The sequence below is a fragment of the Halyomorpha halys genome, unplaced genomic scaffold (genome assembly GCF_000696795.3).
Source record: "Halyomorpha halys isolate HHAL.00 unplaced genomic scaffold, Hhal_1.1 Scaffold190.1, whole genome shotgun sequence".
NCBI classification, from domain to species: Eukaryota; Metazoa; Arthropoda; class Insecta; order Hemiptera; family Pentatomidae; genus Halyomorpha; species Halyomorpha halys.
The window spans coordinates 535692-552540 of record NW_027105456.1 but is presented as its reverse complement, the minus strand read 5'-3'; the positions used below and the strand labels follow the sequence as shown (position 1 = coordinate 552540).

The window sequence follows — 16849 nt, the reverse complement described above, 5'->3', positions numbered from 1 at the left end:
CTTCAATATAATTTCTTCCTCACATTAATTCAAAGTTTCTTTTGCAGGCTATTCTGCCCAGGTCATTTTCTTTATTATAAGTTAAAAGCCTATTTTTTTAAAATTTAAAATCATTAACATTTAATTTTACTCTATAAGATTATCAACAATTAATACACCACCATATAACAAACCATTTATCTTGTTTGTATATAAATTGTTAATCATTATACATTTATTTTTTCTCTTGAAATAAAGATCGCGTTTGACTAATATTTCATGAAGCCATTGATTTAACAACTGACCATAGATACACCGGACACCTTTCAGCACCTTAGTGACCTTCTACTACTAATCTATGTCATTGCTAAGCGAAGTATCCACGAACCACAGTGAGGTGGTGTGTAATAAATGCAGAAACGGAGAAAATGCGAAAGTCGTTTGATTTTTATAAAAAAAAAAACAATAAAATAAATTAGAGATCAGTTTCACTTGGAGAAGTGGGAACAAGCGATTCTCCACGCCGGTCATTGTTTACCCTGGGAGCCAAATTGGGGTGCGGGGGGCGAACGTGATGTGGAGCGGGCCCCACTGCACTCGATATAGTCAGTGCCTTCATGATAGTCACACTATGTCATGTTATATCTGGAAAGTAGATATTTCTCTGTGATTTTTTAACAATTTATTTGTTAGTAGCATTATTTAAATTTTTCAATAATGGAAGACCACAGGATACCAAACGAGGTTATTTTTGATTTTTTTTTTTTTCTCAACAGTGACAATGGTTTCTGATAGTTTTTTGATCACGAAAAATATAGTAAGGTAAAAATAAGAAGAACAAGAGAATAAACGTTTCAAAATCGTTCTTGCAAAATATACCAATAGAGTTAGGCAAACATTTTTTTTTTTTTTTTTAATTATTTATTTAATGTAATATTTCATATTACATAATTCATACAGCATATTTCTACAAAGAATAAGGTTACTATTTTCTTTTTTCTTTTTTTCTGGAGTCGTAAAAATCTATGGGAGACCCGCTCGCCCCTGCCTACGCTCATGCAATCTTCCTTTTATCTTCCTCTTTCTTTTTTTTCTTTTTTATATATTTAATGTAATTTACAACTGTACAAAATAATACAATAGGTAAATATGTAGTATGTGTTTCATATACACTTGAAAATATTGGGAAGGAACCAACCCATTGGTGGCACTTCAAACATTAATTTAAATTAGAAGGTCCCGTGGCCATCTTCTTTTCAGACGCCTCGGAGGATTATCAGGGATTGTTAAGGATGAAAGATTTAGAATTAATGGGTTAGGATGGTTAAGGAGTTTGGAATGAAAAGACGCATATCTGTTTTGGGTCAAATCTGCAACGAATGGGATAAGGTCTTTGTGAATGAGTTTATTTGTGACGTAATAAGGATCATCAAGGATTTTGATTGTAACGATTGGATGCGGGAAGAATTTGATGGTTTGGTGGAGGCCCAGAGCTCAATTCCATATGTCCAAATTGGTCTGATTATTAGACTAAAATAATCGGATAATTTTGTTTGACGATTGATGACTAAATTTTTAATAACAAAAAAATAATTATGATAAATTACTGATTTTGCAGTCATAATACGCGACTAATAAAAATCTAATATTTTTTATAACAATTATTCCAATAAATTCATATTCGATTGAAATTTTACAATAAAATTAATTACTATTAGTTATTAAGATTTTTTAGTAGTATTTCAAATCGGATAAAATTTTAATCATGTTGTATTCATTATAAAAAAAAATCTCGACTATAAAATTAATTCTTTTTTAGGATAAATTTTTAAAGCTCAACTTAGAATGCGTGATGTGTGAAGAATATGCAATTTCAAAAAGAGGTTCATCGAAATATTGTCCTAGGCTTGGAAGGTTACGATAATAAGGGATTCCTGCCTTCATTGGCTTTAACTGCAAAACATTAGAAAATTATATCAAATATAGAACCAAAGAAAAATGGGATAAAATACAAACATTTTTAGAACAATTTATAATAGATTAATTTTTATTAATATATTCTTGTTTGATAGTGGTTTAGTTTATTTAAAAACAAATTTGATCCTTTTTTCTCAACTTTATTCTTTTCAAAACCTTCCAACATTTCGACCACTCAGGTCATTTTCAAAGATACCTTTACTTTGTTGTCATTTTCTCTTTTAAAATTCCTAAAAATGCCGGTTAATTGCCTTTGTCCCATCTATAACTTCTTCTATATAACTCTTTCTTAAATTTAAAACTTGTATCAACCACTTTTCTTCTTTCTTTCATTTACATTTGCTTAAAGTTTGCAGAACTTAACTTAACAGAACCTACCTTCAACATGAGTGGTTGATACAAGTTTTAAATTTAAGAAAGAGTTATATAGAAGAAGTTATAGATGGGACAAAGGCAATTAGCCGGCATTTTTAAGAATTTTAAAAGAGAAAATAACAACAAAGTAAAGGTATCCTTGAAAATGACCTGAGTGGTCGAAACGTTGGAAGGTTTTTAAAAAGAATAAAGTTGAGAAAAAAAGGATCAAATTTGTTTTAAAATAAACAATTTATAATATTTCTATTAACTAAAATCATTCCATCATTTATCAACCCAGCTCAAATCGATTCTCCGGCGTTATTTGGTCACGCTTCATGGAAGCATGGAATCTTAAAACGGTCGATCGTGGTCACTTTGCTTTTCCTAGGTTATGGAATAGAGAGCGCTGTTCGCAATGAAGAATATATCTACTGGGCAGTGGTGACGGACAGAAAGGGAAATTATTATAGCAGCCACAATGGCTTCCTTTCATGTCGACCACTCTCCCGAAGTCTTTGTCGCCCGGTCAGGGATCACGTGCGACCTCCTTGCCCAGGGTAAACAGCCCTCTTGTATGATAATGGCCGCTGAGTACCTCCTGACACCCTGAAGAGTTGGGAAACGCCGGCGGAAGAAACTTCACAACGAGGTTCCGATTAGAGCATTTCACTGCCTTCTTTATCCGATAGCTTTCACTACTAACGATCTCCTGACACTTCTTGGAAACGTATCGCGATGACTTGATCGAATTGAAGTAACTTCTATGAGGGCGTTTAGAAAATCATTTGTCTAAGAAAAGATGGAAACATAATGAGGCTTTTGCGATTGCTAAGGAAACGCGCATCATAGCGTGATGGGCGAGATGATAGGTGATTTGGTCAGCTGACTTGGCAGTCCAACAGTGCTTCACATTTTCTCTTCTATTTTTCTAATAATAATTCGTAATTTCGTTTGTGCCTTTTCATCAACAAAGATGGAGAAGATTTGTATTCATGCATAAAGTGAAAAAAAAAATTATAACCTCACAATCGAAAATTTTCTCTCGGATTTTACTGTTTAGATTCCAAGGAACAAATTTCTTCTGTGTATGTTAGTCGGTCTATAATCAATTTTTTGTTGGGGTTAAATGAATCCAACCGTTAATCTGACTTTGATGAAATAAAAAAAAAAATCCAGAGATTGTACGGGTTGCTATCAATTTGGCCCAATCAAAAAATTATTAATGAATTCACAACGTTTCGACCTAATAAAACATCTTCTGGTACACATAACCTCATTGTTATGTGGTATCATGAATGTGCCATGCTATAATCAAATTATTTATGACTTGATTATAGTACTCATAACACTACAAATCAGAGAGATTTATTTTCTCCTCTAATGGATAATCAATTTCTTTGATTGAATGATAAAATTATCTATTTCGTTTGATTTCTAATAATAATAGATTGTTAATTATTTCAAATAAAGTAAATTAAAAGTACTCTAAAAGGTAGTTATATTAACTTTCCCGTGAACGTTAAAATTAGAGATGGTTCAGAGACTTTTCCTCAATCGCTTAACGTAAGTTACGTTCTTAACGTAATTTAATTTTTCGTCCTCTTTTCGAATTCGGATTAAGCCTCTTTTGCTTCCACAAGTCTCAAATAACGAATTGTTAATTAGCAGCCCATATCTAAGAAATAAATCGATATAGAATAGAGAGAGCGATATGGTGCAAAACCAAACCGTTAGTGGGCGGTCGGCGCCTGGAGCTTCTATTCAGTGGATTTGGATCAGTGTGCCGCGGTTGGCTATGGTAATCATATCTTCGGTTATTGCTTGCGGGAATCGACTATACTATCGATATCTTGGTATAATTACTTTGTCTTGCTTTTCTATTACTAAATAAAACAATGACACTCTATTACCTGAGTCATTTTTTCACTCGATCCATGTAGTAAATGAGCCCAAGGGAAGAAACAATTTAGTAAATCACCACAATTTTTTGATTAATTTAATAAAAACTATATATAGTTACTAGCATAAATTGATGAGACTGTCAAATATAGTATAAAATAGGGTATAAAATATTTCACGAAAACTACTACTCCAACGTTAGAAGTTACTTCATAGTACATTAGAGTGCTTAGACATCTGAACGTCACATGGTTATTATAAAAAATATCTAGATTTTTTCAACCATTAATTCAAGTCATGTTACCCTTCTGTTCTAGATCGACAGCAGCGCTCCTGGTGGTCGTGGCCTCCTGCTGGGCTGGAGAAGAAGCCATGTCTTCGGGCTTCCGAGTCCTCTACTCCGTGTACAGGCAGTGCGAGTCCAAGGAAGAACCCTTCGCCTGCCTCAAGGCCAGGGCGGTTAAGTTGGTAGACAGGGCCATACATTCCGACTCCATCCCCATTGTCGACGGTAAGTCTTCTCTATGTTATATTTTCTATTTGAGTAAAGATTACATTAGCACACATCATACAATAGCACGTCCCACATCATCAGCCTAAATTACAGGACTTCAAAACAGCTCAACTTTTTTTTTTATTATTTATTTATTGTAATTTACAACTGTACAAAATAATACAACAGGTAAATATGTTGTATGTTTAATATACACTTGTAAATCTTGGGAAACAATTAATCTTCAAACATTAATTTAAACTAGAAGGTCCCGTGGGCATCTTCTTTTCAGACGCCTCGTAAATATGTAGTGTATGTTTCATATACACTTGAAAATCTTGGGAAGGAACCACCCATTGGTGGTACTTCAAACATTAATTTAAATTAGAAGGTCCCGTGGGCATCTTCTTTTCAGACGCCTCGGAGGATTATCAGGGATTGTTAAGGATGAAAGATTAAGAATTAATGGGTTAGGATGGTTAAGGAGTTTGGAATAAAAAGACGCATATCTGTTTTGGGTCAAATCTGCAACGAATGGGATGTTAAGGTCTTTATGAATGAGTTTATTTGTGACGTAATAAGGACCATCAAGGATTTTACGTAGGATTTTGGATTGTAACGATTGGATGCTGGAAGAATTTGATGGTTTGGTGGAGCCCCAGAGCTCAATTCCATAAGTCCAAATTGGTCTGATTATCGTAGTGTATACTAATTTTTTGTAGTGAATGGGAAGTTTAGAGCGTTTGTCAAGTAAGTGTTGTAGCAATCGGAATCTACGAGCAGTTTCTTGTCGTTTCAGTCTTGTGTGTGGATTCCAAGTAAGTCTCTTGTCAAGATGGAGTCCTAAGTATCGAATCTGTTCAACAGGTGCAGCTCAACTTAAAAATAAACAATTTAAAATTTTGATGTGGTTTCCTCAAGGTCATAACAGTGGCTGTCGTATTTTGAGGGTACTCTTTATCTTCTAACCTTATCCAGCGTATCTAACTTTGAAATTTCCAATGAATTGTGATACTTTTTTGAAAGATTCTTATAGAAAATTATATTTTAAGATTATTCGTGTTGAGCACTTTCTTAATCGATGTTTTCTCGACATGACATTTTATTCTCCTCGTTCAATAGAGGAAACTGAAATTATGATGACGTTTCCTTCCGAGAAATTTGATTCTAAGATGATTTAGTTCTATACTATATTTTTTTTTTTTTAATGCCCAAATCGTCAAAAAACCTTTAAACAATTACATATTGATTTCTGGTGATTTTCATCCGAGATAAAAAAATGTGTTAAATATGAATTCGTCTTGAAATCTGATTTAGTATCAGAACCAGGAAAAAATACCCTATACATTAGAAATTTTTAGAGTTAATCATAGAATAACCATAATTAATCATTACCAAACTAGATTTTTTTTGTTACAACAATGGTACTTCAAAACTAATTATTTTTCCTTTCTGGATTGCTGACGTGACAGAAACATGAGTTGTTGGCAAAGTTTTGTGAATTTCCGGACTGCTAGAACATTACAGAATCACAGAAATCATTAGAATTTGTATTTTTTTCTCTTTTAGCTCGATGTTTTCCTTGAAAATATTTTTCAAGACGTATTTTAAAAAATTTTAATATCTTTTTAACATGATAAAAATCGAATTGAAATAATTTTTATAAGCCTAAAATTAAGACCGGAATAAAGTAAAGACATTTTTTTTTTTTTCGAGATAGGTTTGAAAATTAAGTTAAGTTGTATCTGAGTATAAAAATATTGCCTAGAAACATGACAATGAGAATAGAAGTAGTTATGACAAGTAGAACTTTAAAAAACACTGTATATAATTAATTCGTCATGTTTATGACATGAAATTTTTACATAAAATCAATGTACTCTTAAAATTTAATCTTTAAAAACCATTTTAATTTAAGTGGAACTTGAAAATGGTCCGGTCTTTAAGAATTTCATATATAGCTAATATTGTAAACGTATGATTAATTTAATTATGTTTCTTTAAAATAAAAATAGGCCATAGAGGTAGCAGACATCACAAACAGACTAAGGACTACTAACTTACTGACTACAGACTTTATGGAATCCTCATTGTCCTCTTACAATGCAGTACAAGAGATTTTAGCCATTATAGTTACCTATCCACTATATATCAAACCCTACAGATTCCTGGAGCTTAGAAAAAAAAAAAAAAAGAAAATAAATTTTAGATGAAAAATATTTTTTTAATAAATTTAGGTTTGAACGCTAACACTTACTATATCAAAGTATTAGATTAAACACCAGGAACAATATTTCGAGAGAATGAAATACGTGACCATAAAGACTTGGTCCCATTCTTCTGACTCTGAAGAAGCCAAATGGACAAGAGACACTGCTAGAAAGTGGACGTGGAAGAACCCACTTGCCAACTGTGTGCAGAAAGGTCATCATCTCTGGAGCGTGGACTGCTCGCCCTAGCGTGGACCTTGGGCTATATCTGCAATTAATAACATGTTCCAGTCTGCTGGAGGATATGGTGCGCTCCTGCAGAAGTCTCTGTGAGCTTTAAAGTGAAAATATGCAAAAATATTATTTATACGGTGAAATACTCGATTTTTAATAATGGATTATTTTTCTTATATAAAAAGAAATAAAAAAAAGATATATTAGGGGTATTCATAAATCTTTGGTTTAACATGTTAAAGCGTGTTAAATGGAAAAACTCATGTTAAATCGAAAAAAATTGCCTTCTTTTACCGTGGTAAAACGAAATAACATTTAACATGGCTGAGAGTCTGTTACTTGGTCTGTTAAATGGAGAATGACGTCACACAATAGACCAGTTGAGATCGTTGTGACACCTCAGTTCTTTCGTGTGTTTGTGATATTCATATCCCTGTTATTAAACCAGAATGGATAATTTTAATGATACATTTGAGAAAAAAAAACAATGTAATTTCATTCTACTATCTGGAAATTTGTAAACGCTCGCCAGATAAAAATCTTACTATATGAACCATGTAATTATTCTTAGGGGACATATGTCCCAGAATAAAGTTATGTTTTCATTTCATTTCATAAGCTAAACTTTCACACAAATTCCACTTTTCACTCACTCTAGGCATGTTGTAATTAATTACTTAAATCAAAACTGAAGTAAACAATAACATGAGGGTCTGGAAGGAAGGTTATAAACATAAAGGCTTATACAACAAGTTGCTGAGAAAATCCGCTAGGGGCTCTTATGCATTTAACGTTTAACATGACTTCAAATAGGGCTGCTCACAATCCTATAGTTATAACATTTAACATGGTAAAACATTTTACATTTAACACAACATCATGAATACCCCTATTGTCCTAGAAAGAGAGATAATTTCGGTAACAAAAAATCCATTATTGCCCTTAAAAATTTGGATTGTGCGTGTATTTCGCAACTTTCAGGCGTACACGAGTTTAATGTGCATCGGTGTTAAAGTTTTCTTAGTTTTTGTGATGCTCAACAAAAAATCGAAAAACCTAAGAAAGTGAAAATTTTAAACGAAAAAATTGTGTTTTTCTGTTACAATAAAAACTCGTATTTTAGGATTTCTAAAAGTTGGAAGAGCAAATATCAACTTGGGAAATAAGATATAGCTGATATTAATTATCACCGGATTATACATTGATGTGTTTGGTTGAATAAAAAATGTTAGATCCATCAAAATCGAAAAATATGAAAAATCGATTTTATAAAGCGGCACTTCCAGCAATTCGATTTTAACGGAAAAGCGATAACATCCCACCTTAAATATGCAATTTCAGTTTACTACAACTTTTTTGTTTTTGAGTTAGACTAATCACATACAGACTATTTTTCGAGTCCTAATTTTTAGCAACTGAACGTTTATTTTCGTCAAAAATTTGAATTCGATATTTTGCAAAAACCCAATTCTTCCCACTACTACATATTCCATATACTGTTGAGTGAAATAAAAAAAATGCCTCTATAAAAAAATTGAAGACTCCTCTTCAAGACCTTCATGGCGAAAAAATATTCCATGGAATCAAATTGAAACTTAATTATCATAACACTTGATGCTGTAAGATTGTTCAATTTCAAACCATACAATATACATTTGGGAGTGGGGTGGCTCAGTGGTACTGTACTGTGCTAGTAACTACGGTTGTGACACATAATTATTTATTTTCTTCCTGTACTGTTTATATTACTGTCGCTATGATACTGTTTAATTTGCATCGTGAAAAACATGATATTGCAATAGTACAGTAAGTCAACAAGATTAATTATTTAAGAAAGATTAGGCTACTGCAGTAATTAGTAAGCTACGCGCTTTATAATTGGTGTTAATATGAGTATTATAGTAATTGAAATGTAGATGTAAAATCTTTCAACTGGATGATGAAAGCATTATTAAAGAGATCGATGAACTGGTGGGTTAACGCCCGAAGATAACAAAAGGAGAAAGATAGTACTTCTGAATCAGGTTAGACGAACTATAACCTGAGTCAAGTTGAAATGAAACTATCTCTGTACTATAATCGAAAAGATAATATAAATCACTGGAATAACTATACACATGAGTATGTAATAAATGATTCTTCATTAAAACTTAGTCTTAGTACTAGATACTATATAATATACTATACTATACTATACTATATAATATAGCTTCCAGAACGATATAGCTTAATATTATAAATTATATGGCATGCATATGGTAATATATATTTAACTGAAACTCAAGAAAAACAAAAAAGGACTTAAATGCTATGGGTGGAACTTTTTGAATGTTTTTTTCATTATTCCCTTTAAGTATACGTACAGCAAGTTTAGTAAATTTTATCCTTCACCCGATCCAAAAAAGTTGCCCTTATATTTTTTTGTTAAGGTCGAAACAGTTTTTAATTTATGAAACTAAATAATTTTATCTTATGAAATTCGATAGTATTGCTTTATTAGAAAAAACTTCCATTTAGAATATTATCACTAACCTATAAAGTTTTTTTACTACGTTTCAGTTTTCCCTATATTCATGTACTGATATTCCTACCACAATTAGTTTAACATTATCACAATCTTTTATTTATAAATTAAAACCTTATAGTCAATTTTACCTCGTTTTATCAAGTACATCTGTTCCTTATTTGAAATATTGTCATGTAGTCACATTGATTGAAATTAATAACACAATTGTATAAACAATGTCATTCACTACTGATACATTCATCTGTACTTTTAGCAAAACCACTGTTAAGTTACACTAGTCATAAGCTCTTTGGACATATTGATATACCTTATTGATATCGGGCTATGGGATTCACTTGCGTCACGCATTTCTGGAACCACATTAGTTACCTCTTATACTTTATACCAGTGGTTCACAATCTTTTTAAGCATTGACAACACCCTTGTCGAGATAAAAGCAAATTATTTTGTCGCCATAATTGTCAATAGAGTGATTGAGTGTGTAGAGAAATATGAAAAAAATAGTGCAGAGTAAATACTAGAATGCACTGTATATATGCATTTTTTTATATTTTGAGAAATCAGTGGCACACACTTGAGGTACCCCATTCCGTGTCACCCATTTTGGAAACCGCTGCCACACTCTATTCATTATTTGTATTATACTTCAATATAAACCCACAATTTCTATCTTTGAGTATAAATTAATGAACAATAAAAAATAAATTCATTCCATTTAATTAGTCGAGATTTTCCTCAATCACTTTTTATTTTATGATGCTGAAATAATTAAATCGTCTACAAATGATCCAAAACGTTTCCCCTCTTAAGCACGAGAGTCTCACGATAATTTTTTTACATTTACATTATGTAGTAAATGGAATTTTTTTTAAAAGAAAAACTCAGAACTGCAGAATTGTCAGAACACTTGCATCAAGGAAAAAAAATCGACTTTAACGATGACAGACATTATCTGAATAGACGTTCTGGAAGGAAAGCTTTCCATCAAAAGAAGTCCTTACTTCGACCCTGTGGAAAAATTCCCATTGAATAAGTACCTCCTAGAGTTGGAAAGTCCTTTATCTGCCATGAACTTTTTTATATTACTTTTTTTTCAAATCATCCTCTGAAGTTCTAATAAAAAATTTAGCACTTTTTAAGTAAGATCCTGTTACGGGAGGACATCTTCACTATTAGCGAAAGGATAAGATATCGCTAGCATTTAGATATCGGCGGAAGTGGCATCTGTGCAGAACGGAAGCCACACTTTCCCAGCCGGAACTGTAACCTTGCCACAAATAGGAATGGAACGTCCTGTGGGCCAATCCAATCCGTATAAACAGGGTACCTGATCCAGCAAAATAATCCTGAGGTCCCTTCTTTCTCAATATTTTATGTTGTATGCTTACCTATAATATCGATTAAAGTATTATGAAAATTCAAGTACCTCAACTCCACATTTCCTTATTAATGTAGGGTACGAAAAAAGAAAAGAAAATGAAAATTCAACTTACTATTACACTTTAATAATAAGTTATTTATTTTTTTATTAAAAACAACTATAAAAAATCTCTTCATTATTTGTGCTTTTCAATTTTTTTTTTTTTTTTTTTTTTTTTTTGTCTCAGCTTTCTATTTAATAGATTAAAGTTGCTGATGCATTAAATTCCCCTCCCCTAAAAAAAAAAAAAAAATAAATTTGCAACATAATATTTTTTCTTACATATGTCGAGATATTTATTTATGAAACCATGTATAAATAAGCCTAAAATTAGATGATTGTTTCAATGCTAATTTTATGCAGTTGGCATGCTCTTTAGTTTTATGTGTTAGTTACCCCTATTGGTTAATGAGAACAAAAAATATGAAGAAAATAAATGTCAAATATCATCAGGAAATCGCACAACAAAAATCGAACTCAACCAAATAGTAATACATTTTTAAGTATATTCTGAACTGTCTTGGAATAATAAGAAATAAATAATGTGTTATTTATTTAATGTTTTCTTAAAGATTCATACATTTGAGCTAGAATCATCCAAAAATATCTGAACAGAATTGTTTTCTCAGGAACGTACTTAACTTTCTTCACATTTATGGTTTTCTTAATGCAGGCATCTCTTTGGTGAAGCGACCCGAGTCAGAAAGGAGCCTCAAGAACGATCTGGACCCTCTGCCCAACGAGATCGAACCCAGGAAGGTGGACGACCTTCTGTGGGACAGAGTGACAGCTTTCTTGGAGTCACACTCAGTCCAGTTTCGTCTCCCGGAGTTCGTGAAGGAAATTATTTCAGAAGGAGTCGATGAAGAAGGTAAGTATTTGTTCAATTTTCAGGAATAAGTACTCAACAGGAAACTAGGAGGGAAAGAAGTCAGGTTAAGTAGGAGGTATTGTGTATGACCTCCTATGGATTTTGATCAAATATATGTTGATATGAAATTAAATCTTGATATTCTTGACTAGACTAAATTGATTTAGATAATATTAAAGAATAACCAGACTCAATATTTAAACTGGTAAATATTTGCCAATGCAATGTCAAATTTAAAGTTTGAGCATTTATTTATATTTTTTGTATCTGATGCCAGCAGAGTATCCAGAAGAAAAAGTTCTTGTAGGAAGAAGATGCACGGTTCTTTTTTTTTTTTCAAGATATGTCAATCAATTCTCTACACCTGCGCAGTTCCAACCAATTTCTTAAATATTATTAGAATCTTCATACCACCTAAATTATGGGCTTCCTCTTCTTTTTACACCATAAACCGAGAAACCTAGCCCCAAAATCTAACAAAATATTTCATAAAACGAATGTTTTATTTATATATTTGTTTATTATCATATGAGTAAATTTTTTAAAAATTAATCGGTCACAAGATAACCGTATTATTCATAGGTTGTCATTTAGACAATTTTGACTATCATCAAACCCGTGTTACGGCAAACCTAATAAAAAAAAATATTGTAGTAAAATCAATTTGTATTATACAGAATACAATTCATTTTTTTTTTCTCAAATGAGTAGCTGTAATGTTCCAAGAAATTAGAAATCATTTTTCATAAACAACTTGAATTGAGTATGAATTTTATAATGTCCAGCCTTATCCCTCATTTATAGCATAAAGGGAACCGCCATTATTAATTTCAACTATATATAGTACTTATTTAGTGATAAGGGGTTTTGCCACTTTAGACACAAGAGTCTTTGATTTTTGTCCAAAAACCGACAGTGCGTCATGAATTCAGGCAAATATGTACCAGCCAAAAAAAATAACCTACCTACACCATAACGTATTTGTACACTTTTATTAGTATTCCGAGAAACAAATCTGAAAGTACAAGTCGATCACGAACGACTCATTTGCGATGAGTACAGGCGGACAGGAGAGAGGGAGGAATGGGCAAGTTGAGGTTGTTACCACCGCTCTAGTTCAATGCCAGCTCGCTGATCCCTTTCACTTTCTTTCTCAAGATCAAGGACCTCTTTGTTTATAGGAAATCATTTCATTCTAATTGTAATTAATACAAATTATACTATATTATACTAGTTTGTATTATATAAACCTGTATTTTATTTAAGTAATAAGAATTTTAGTGGTTTTATGCTAATTAAAAAAAAAGTAATAAACATAACCGAATACTCATTTTTTTCATTATCAGTTTCCGAATAGGCAATATCAATATTTTACAAAATCTGTATTTGGAGAGTGCGTTGACAGAGTACTAAATAAATTTTGAAAAATGGAGCGCGCGCCACGCAACATCCACTTACTGATTAATATTGAGGAGAAATTAATTCTTGTTCGTTTCAAAGCAGCTATTTCTTTATTATTCAGAAGGACAATACTTCCCCTTACTATACACTTCATATATAGATAAGAAAAAGTAAAATCTAATGTCATAACAACCTTGAAAAGACAAAATTATCAAATTCTTTAATAATTTATACTCAACCATTCTTTATTGCAACTAACAATGAAAGATATTTAATTTTTCCTAATAAAAACAAATTTAAAGATGCTTTACATTTTTTTTTTTTAATTTAAAATTAAAAACATATCTGATATTAAAAATTAATTGATACAATACATTGAGTTTAATCAAAATCGTTAAGAGTCCTTTTCGAGAAAATAATAAAACCTCTATTATATGAAGTGGGACTTTATATCAGTTGATTTTATCGAAAAAGTTTCCGTAACATTCAAAGCATACACTTCTATTTCAGTTTTTGAGCTAGGCTATTTATGTGCATACAGACAAACAGACCATTTTTCGTGATTTGGTTATTTCGATTAAGGATACCTCAAACGTTTGTCTCCGTCGGAAATTTGAATTTGAAATTTTTCACGAACGTAATATTTCCATTTACTAAATATTCAATATATAGGTAAGTGAAAGTAAAAATACATCATTAACTAATTTGAAATTTTTTTTATTTTTACTGTGAAATCAGGAAAATATGAGGACAGTAAAATTAGAAAGAAAAAAAAATAGCAAATAATTGTTCTGCTTTGACTTTCTCTACGAATAATGCAAATAACTAAAAAAAGTGATGGGATCGTTCTTGATGGCGTGATGAATAAGAACCTTTATTTAAAATAAAAAAAACTGCTAAAGAATATAAAAGCTATTCATTGGGGGTGAGAAAAGCCGCGAGGGGTCACTAAGAAAATAAAAAATAAAAATTACTGCATGAAGAAAGTTTTCTATATAGAGCCTCTTCAACGGTGCGTTGTGTCCTCAATAGAAAGTAACAAGGCAATATTGTTCGATTCTATACAACTCCATCATATCGATCTCTAGTTCGAGCTCTGATGATTCGAGTTCTTGAACGGTCACGTCTTTGACAATGGCCATGAGAACAAGAGAGCCGCAAGAGATCAATGACAATCGCTGGAAACGAGCCCTGTTGGGAATGGACGCGTTTCCAGCCTTCAAAGGCACTCCTGCGTGCCCATCCTCATGGGAAAGAAATGATGGGAAAATGTCTCTATGACTTACATATCGTTTTATCTTTTCATTAGTTGATTACACCGTTATGTTCTCAAGAAGAATTTTGAAGAATAAAAAAAAAGAGAAACTATTAATCATGTGTATGTTTTTACAATTATTTCAGTTTCAATTGTCAGAATTATAAATATTCAACCGAATACCTTCTTTTTTATAGTAAGTTAATGAACGACTATTTCAGAGTGTTTGTCTAAAGCCCTATTATAATTATTCGAGTTGAAAAATCTTCTTATCGTATAAATCTAGGAACTTTTTCAGAAAAGAATTTTTTTTTTATTTGTCTGCTTATTTAGTTTTTTGCAATTGAAATAAAATAATTGAACTATTCGTCATTCCTCGTTCGTGTCCAGCTCTGACCTTAGTATAACTTTACCGATTCGATATTTATTTATTTATTATTATCATAATTTTTTTTAATTGTAACAATGTTTGTACAGAAATTGTACGAATTTCTTGAATTACTGCTGTTTTTCCGCCATTTTTTCTCACCTTTGGCCATTGCTATTTTTACCACATGATCCATCTAACTCACGTAATAAATAAATTATTGGAGAAGTTTGTCGGGGGGTGCGGTCAGCAAAGAACAACATCAATAAACAAAACCATATTTATTTATTTTATGCCGACGTTTCGACCTGAGTTTCAGGTCTTCATCAGGAGTTGTGGCGTAGAAGGTAGGCTAGCAACTGAAATAAATTAAATCATTCTAATAATGGACTGAGAATTGTAATTACTTCAAGAAAGTTTGTGCAGTTTAAAACTTATGTTAATAGAAACTGGTGTCCTTATATAATGACTTTGAAGAAGTAATTCATGATTTTTCTAATCACAATTCAAGAAAAGAACCTCCTTTAAATTTTTAACTTTATTTTAAATATCTGTTGCTCTTCAAATATTGAACGTTATACGTTGTTTCAAACCCAAAAAATATTTTTTAGAGTGTCCCACCTCTTTGGGGGATTCCTGTATCTCTGTTCTCAGGACCCCCACTTAGTTAAAAACAGTCCTTTCATTGATTATTTAATAATCTTAACCAACGAAAATACGTTTTTTTTATAGTTGCTAACATAGCGTCAGTATAGTCTACAATCTTCTGGATTGTGACTGTCCCATTATCATTTCTTCTTCCTTGGTTTCGAGGTAAATATTAGAAACTAAAATTTTTTTCCTAGCGTGAAAGGGCATGAAATAGAATCTATTCTGTATTGTTTGAGTAATGGTATAAGTCAAATGAAAAAAAACAAGAAAAACCTTTGAATTTTTGCCATCATTCCCGGCCCATTAATGTTCCAATGATGGTGAAAATAATAATTTATACAACAATTATTTGAAGGGTTAAGTAAAACTAGAAACCTGTAGCAGATTAGCCAATAATTAATTGATGTTATATATACAATGTTGATTAATGGTGTTTTCCTGACAACAGGACGTGGAAGGAAGAACAAGAGGATGCTGCCAGCACTCCTGATGGCGCTGATGCTGAAGGGTAGCATGTTGGCTATGGCTATGAAGGGATTGGCCCTCCTGGCTGGTAAAGCACTCATCGTGTCTAAGATGGCCCTGGTCCTCGCTGGAGTCATCGCCTTGAAGAAGCTCTTCAGCGGAGGCGGAGAGAAGACCACCTACGAGATCGTGAAGCAGCCCATCGTTTCCCACTCCCACCAGTACTCCACCAGCCACGAGTACGGCGACGGTGGCTACGAACACGGTGGATACGGAAGGAGCCTGGACCTCTCAGCGCAGGAGATGGCCTACGCCGCGCAGGCACCGAAGCAGTCGTAAAATAGTTCAATTAACACCTCAATCCACTGCGACTGATTTTATTTATTGTAATTTTTGTTATTTATTGTATTATATTAGTTTTGTTTACATTAACTTATAGACATACTGTGACCAAAGCTTAATACAAACTGACAGATAGGAGTTGGACAAACCTCCAAGTTCCTATAACACTCAGGAATCAAATGACAACTGACTTCTTCTTCTTGTGATTAGACTGTATTTGTATATTATTTATAAATATTTATTTTTTATTAATTTATTATTTATCATTAATAATAATGTTACAAAGAGCATTAATTAATAAACTTTTAAAGTTACTCGTTTTATTATTTTTACCTGGAACAAGTTAGTAAATAAGTCATAGTTCAGGAAACTATAATTGAGATTGATTACCAACAAATAAT

General features: G+C 32.1%; 1 protein-coding gene across 1 annotated transcript in view; it reads left to right on the top strand.

Annotated features, from left to right (window-relative positions):
* The window catches only part of LOC106679280 (uncharacterized), a 20078-nt gene extending 3316 nt beyond the window's left edge, over positions 1-16762 (top strand). The window contains exons 2-4 of the mRNA XM_014418348.2: positions 4530-4723; positions 11770-11967; positions 16090-16762. Of these exons, the coding sequence (XP_014273834.1) occupies positions 4530-4723; positions 11770-11967; positions 16090-16445 (748 nt within the window). The 3' untranslated portion in view covers positions 16446-16762. The remainder of the gene's footprint in view (positions 1-4529; positions 4724-11769; positions 11968-16089) is intronic.
* Positions 16763-16849: the final 87 nt, after the last annotated feature.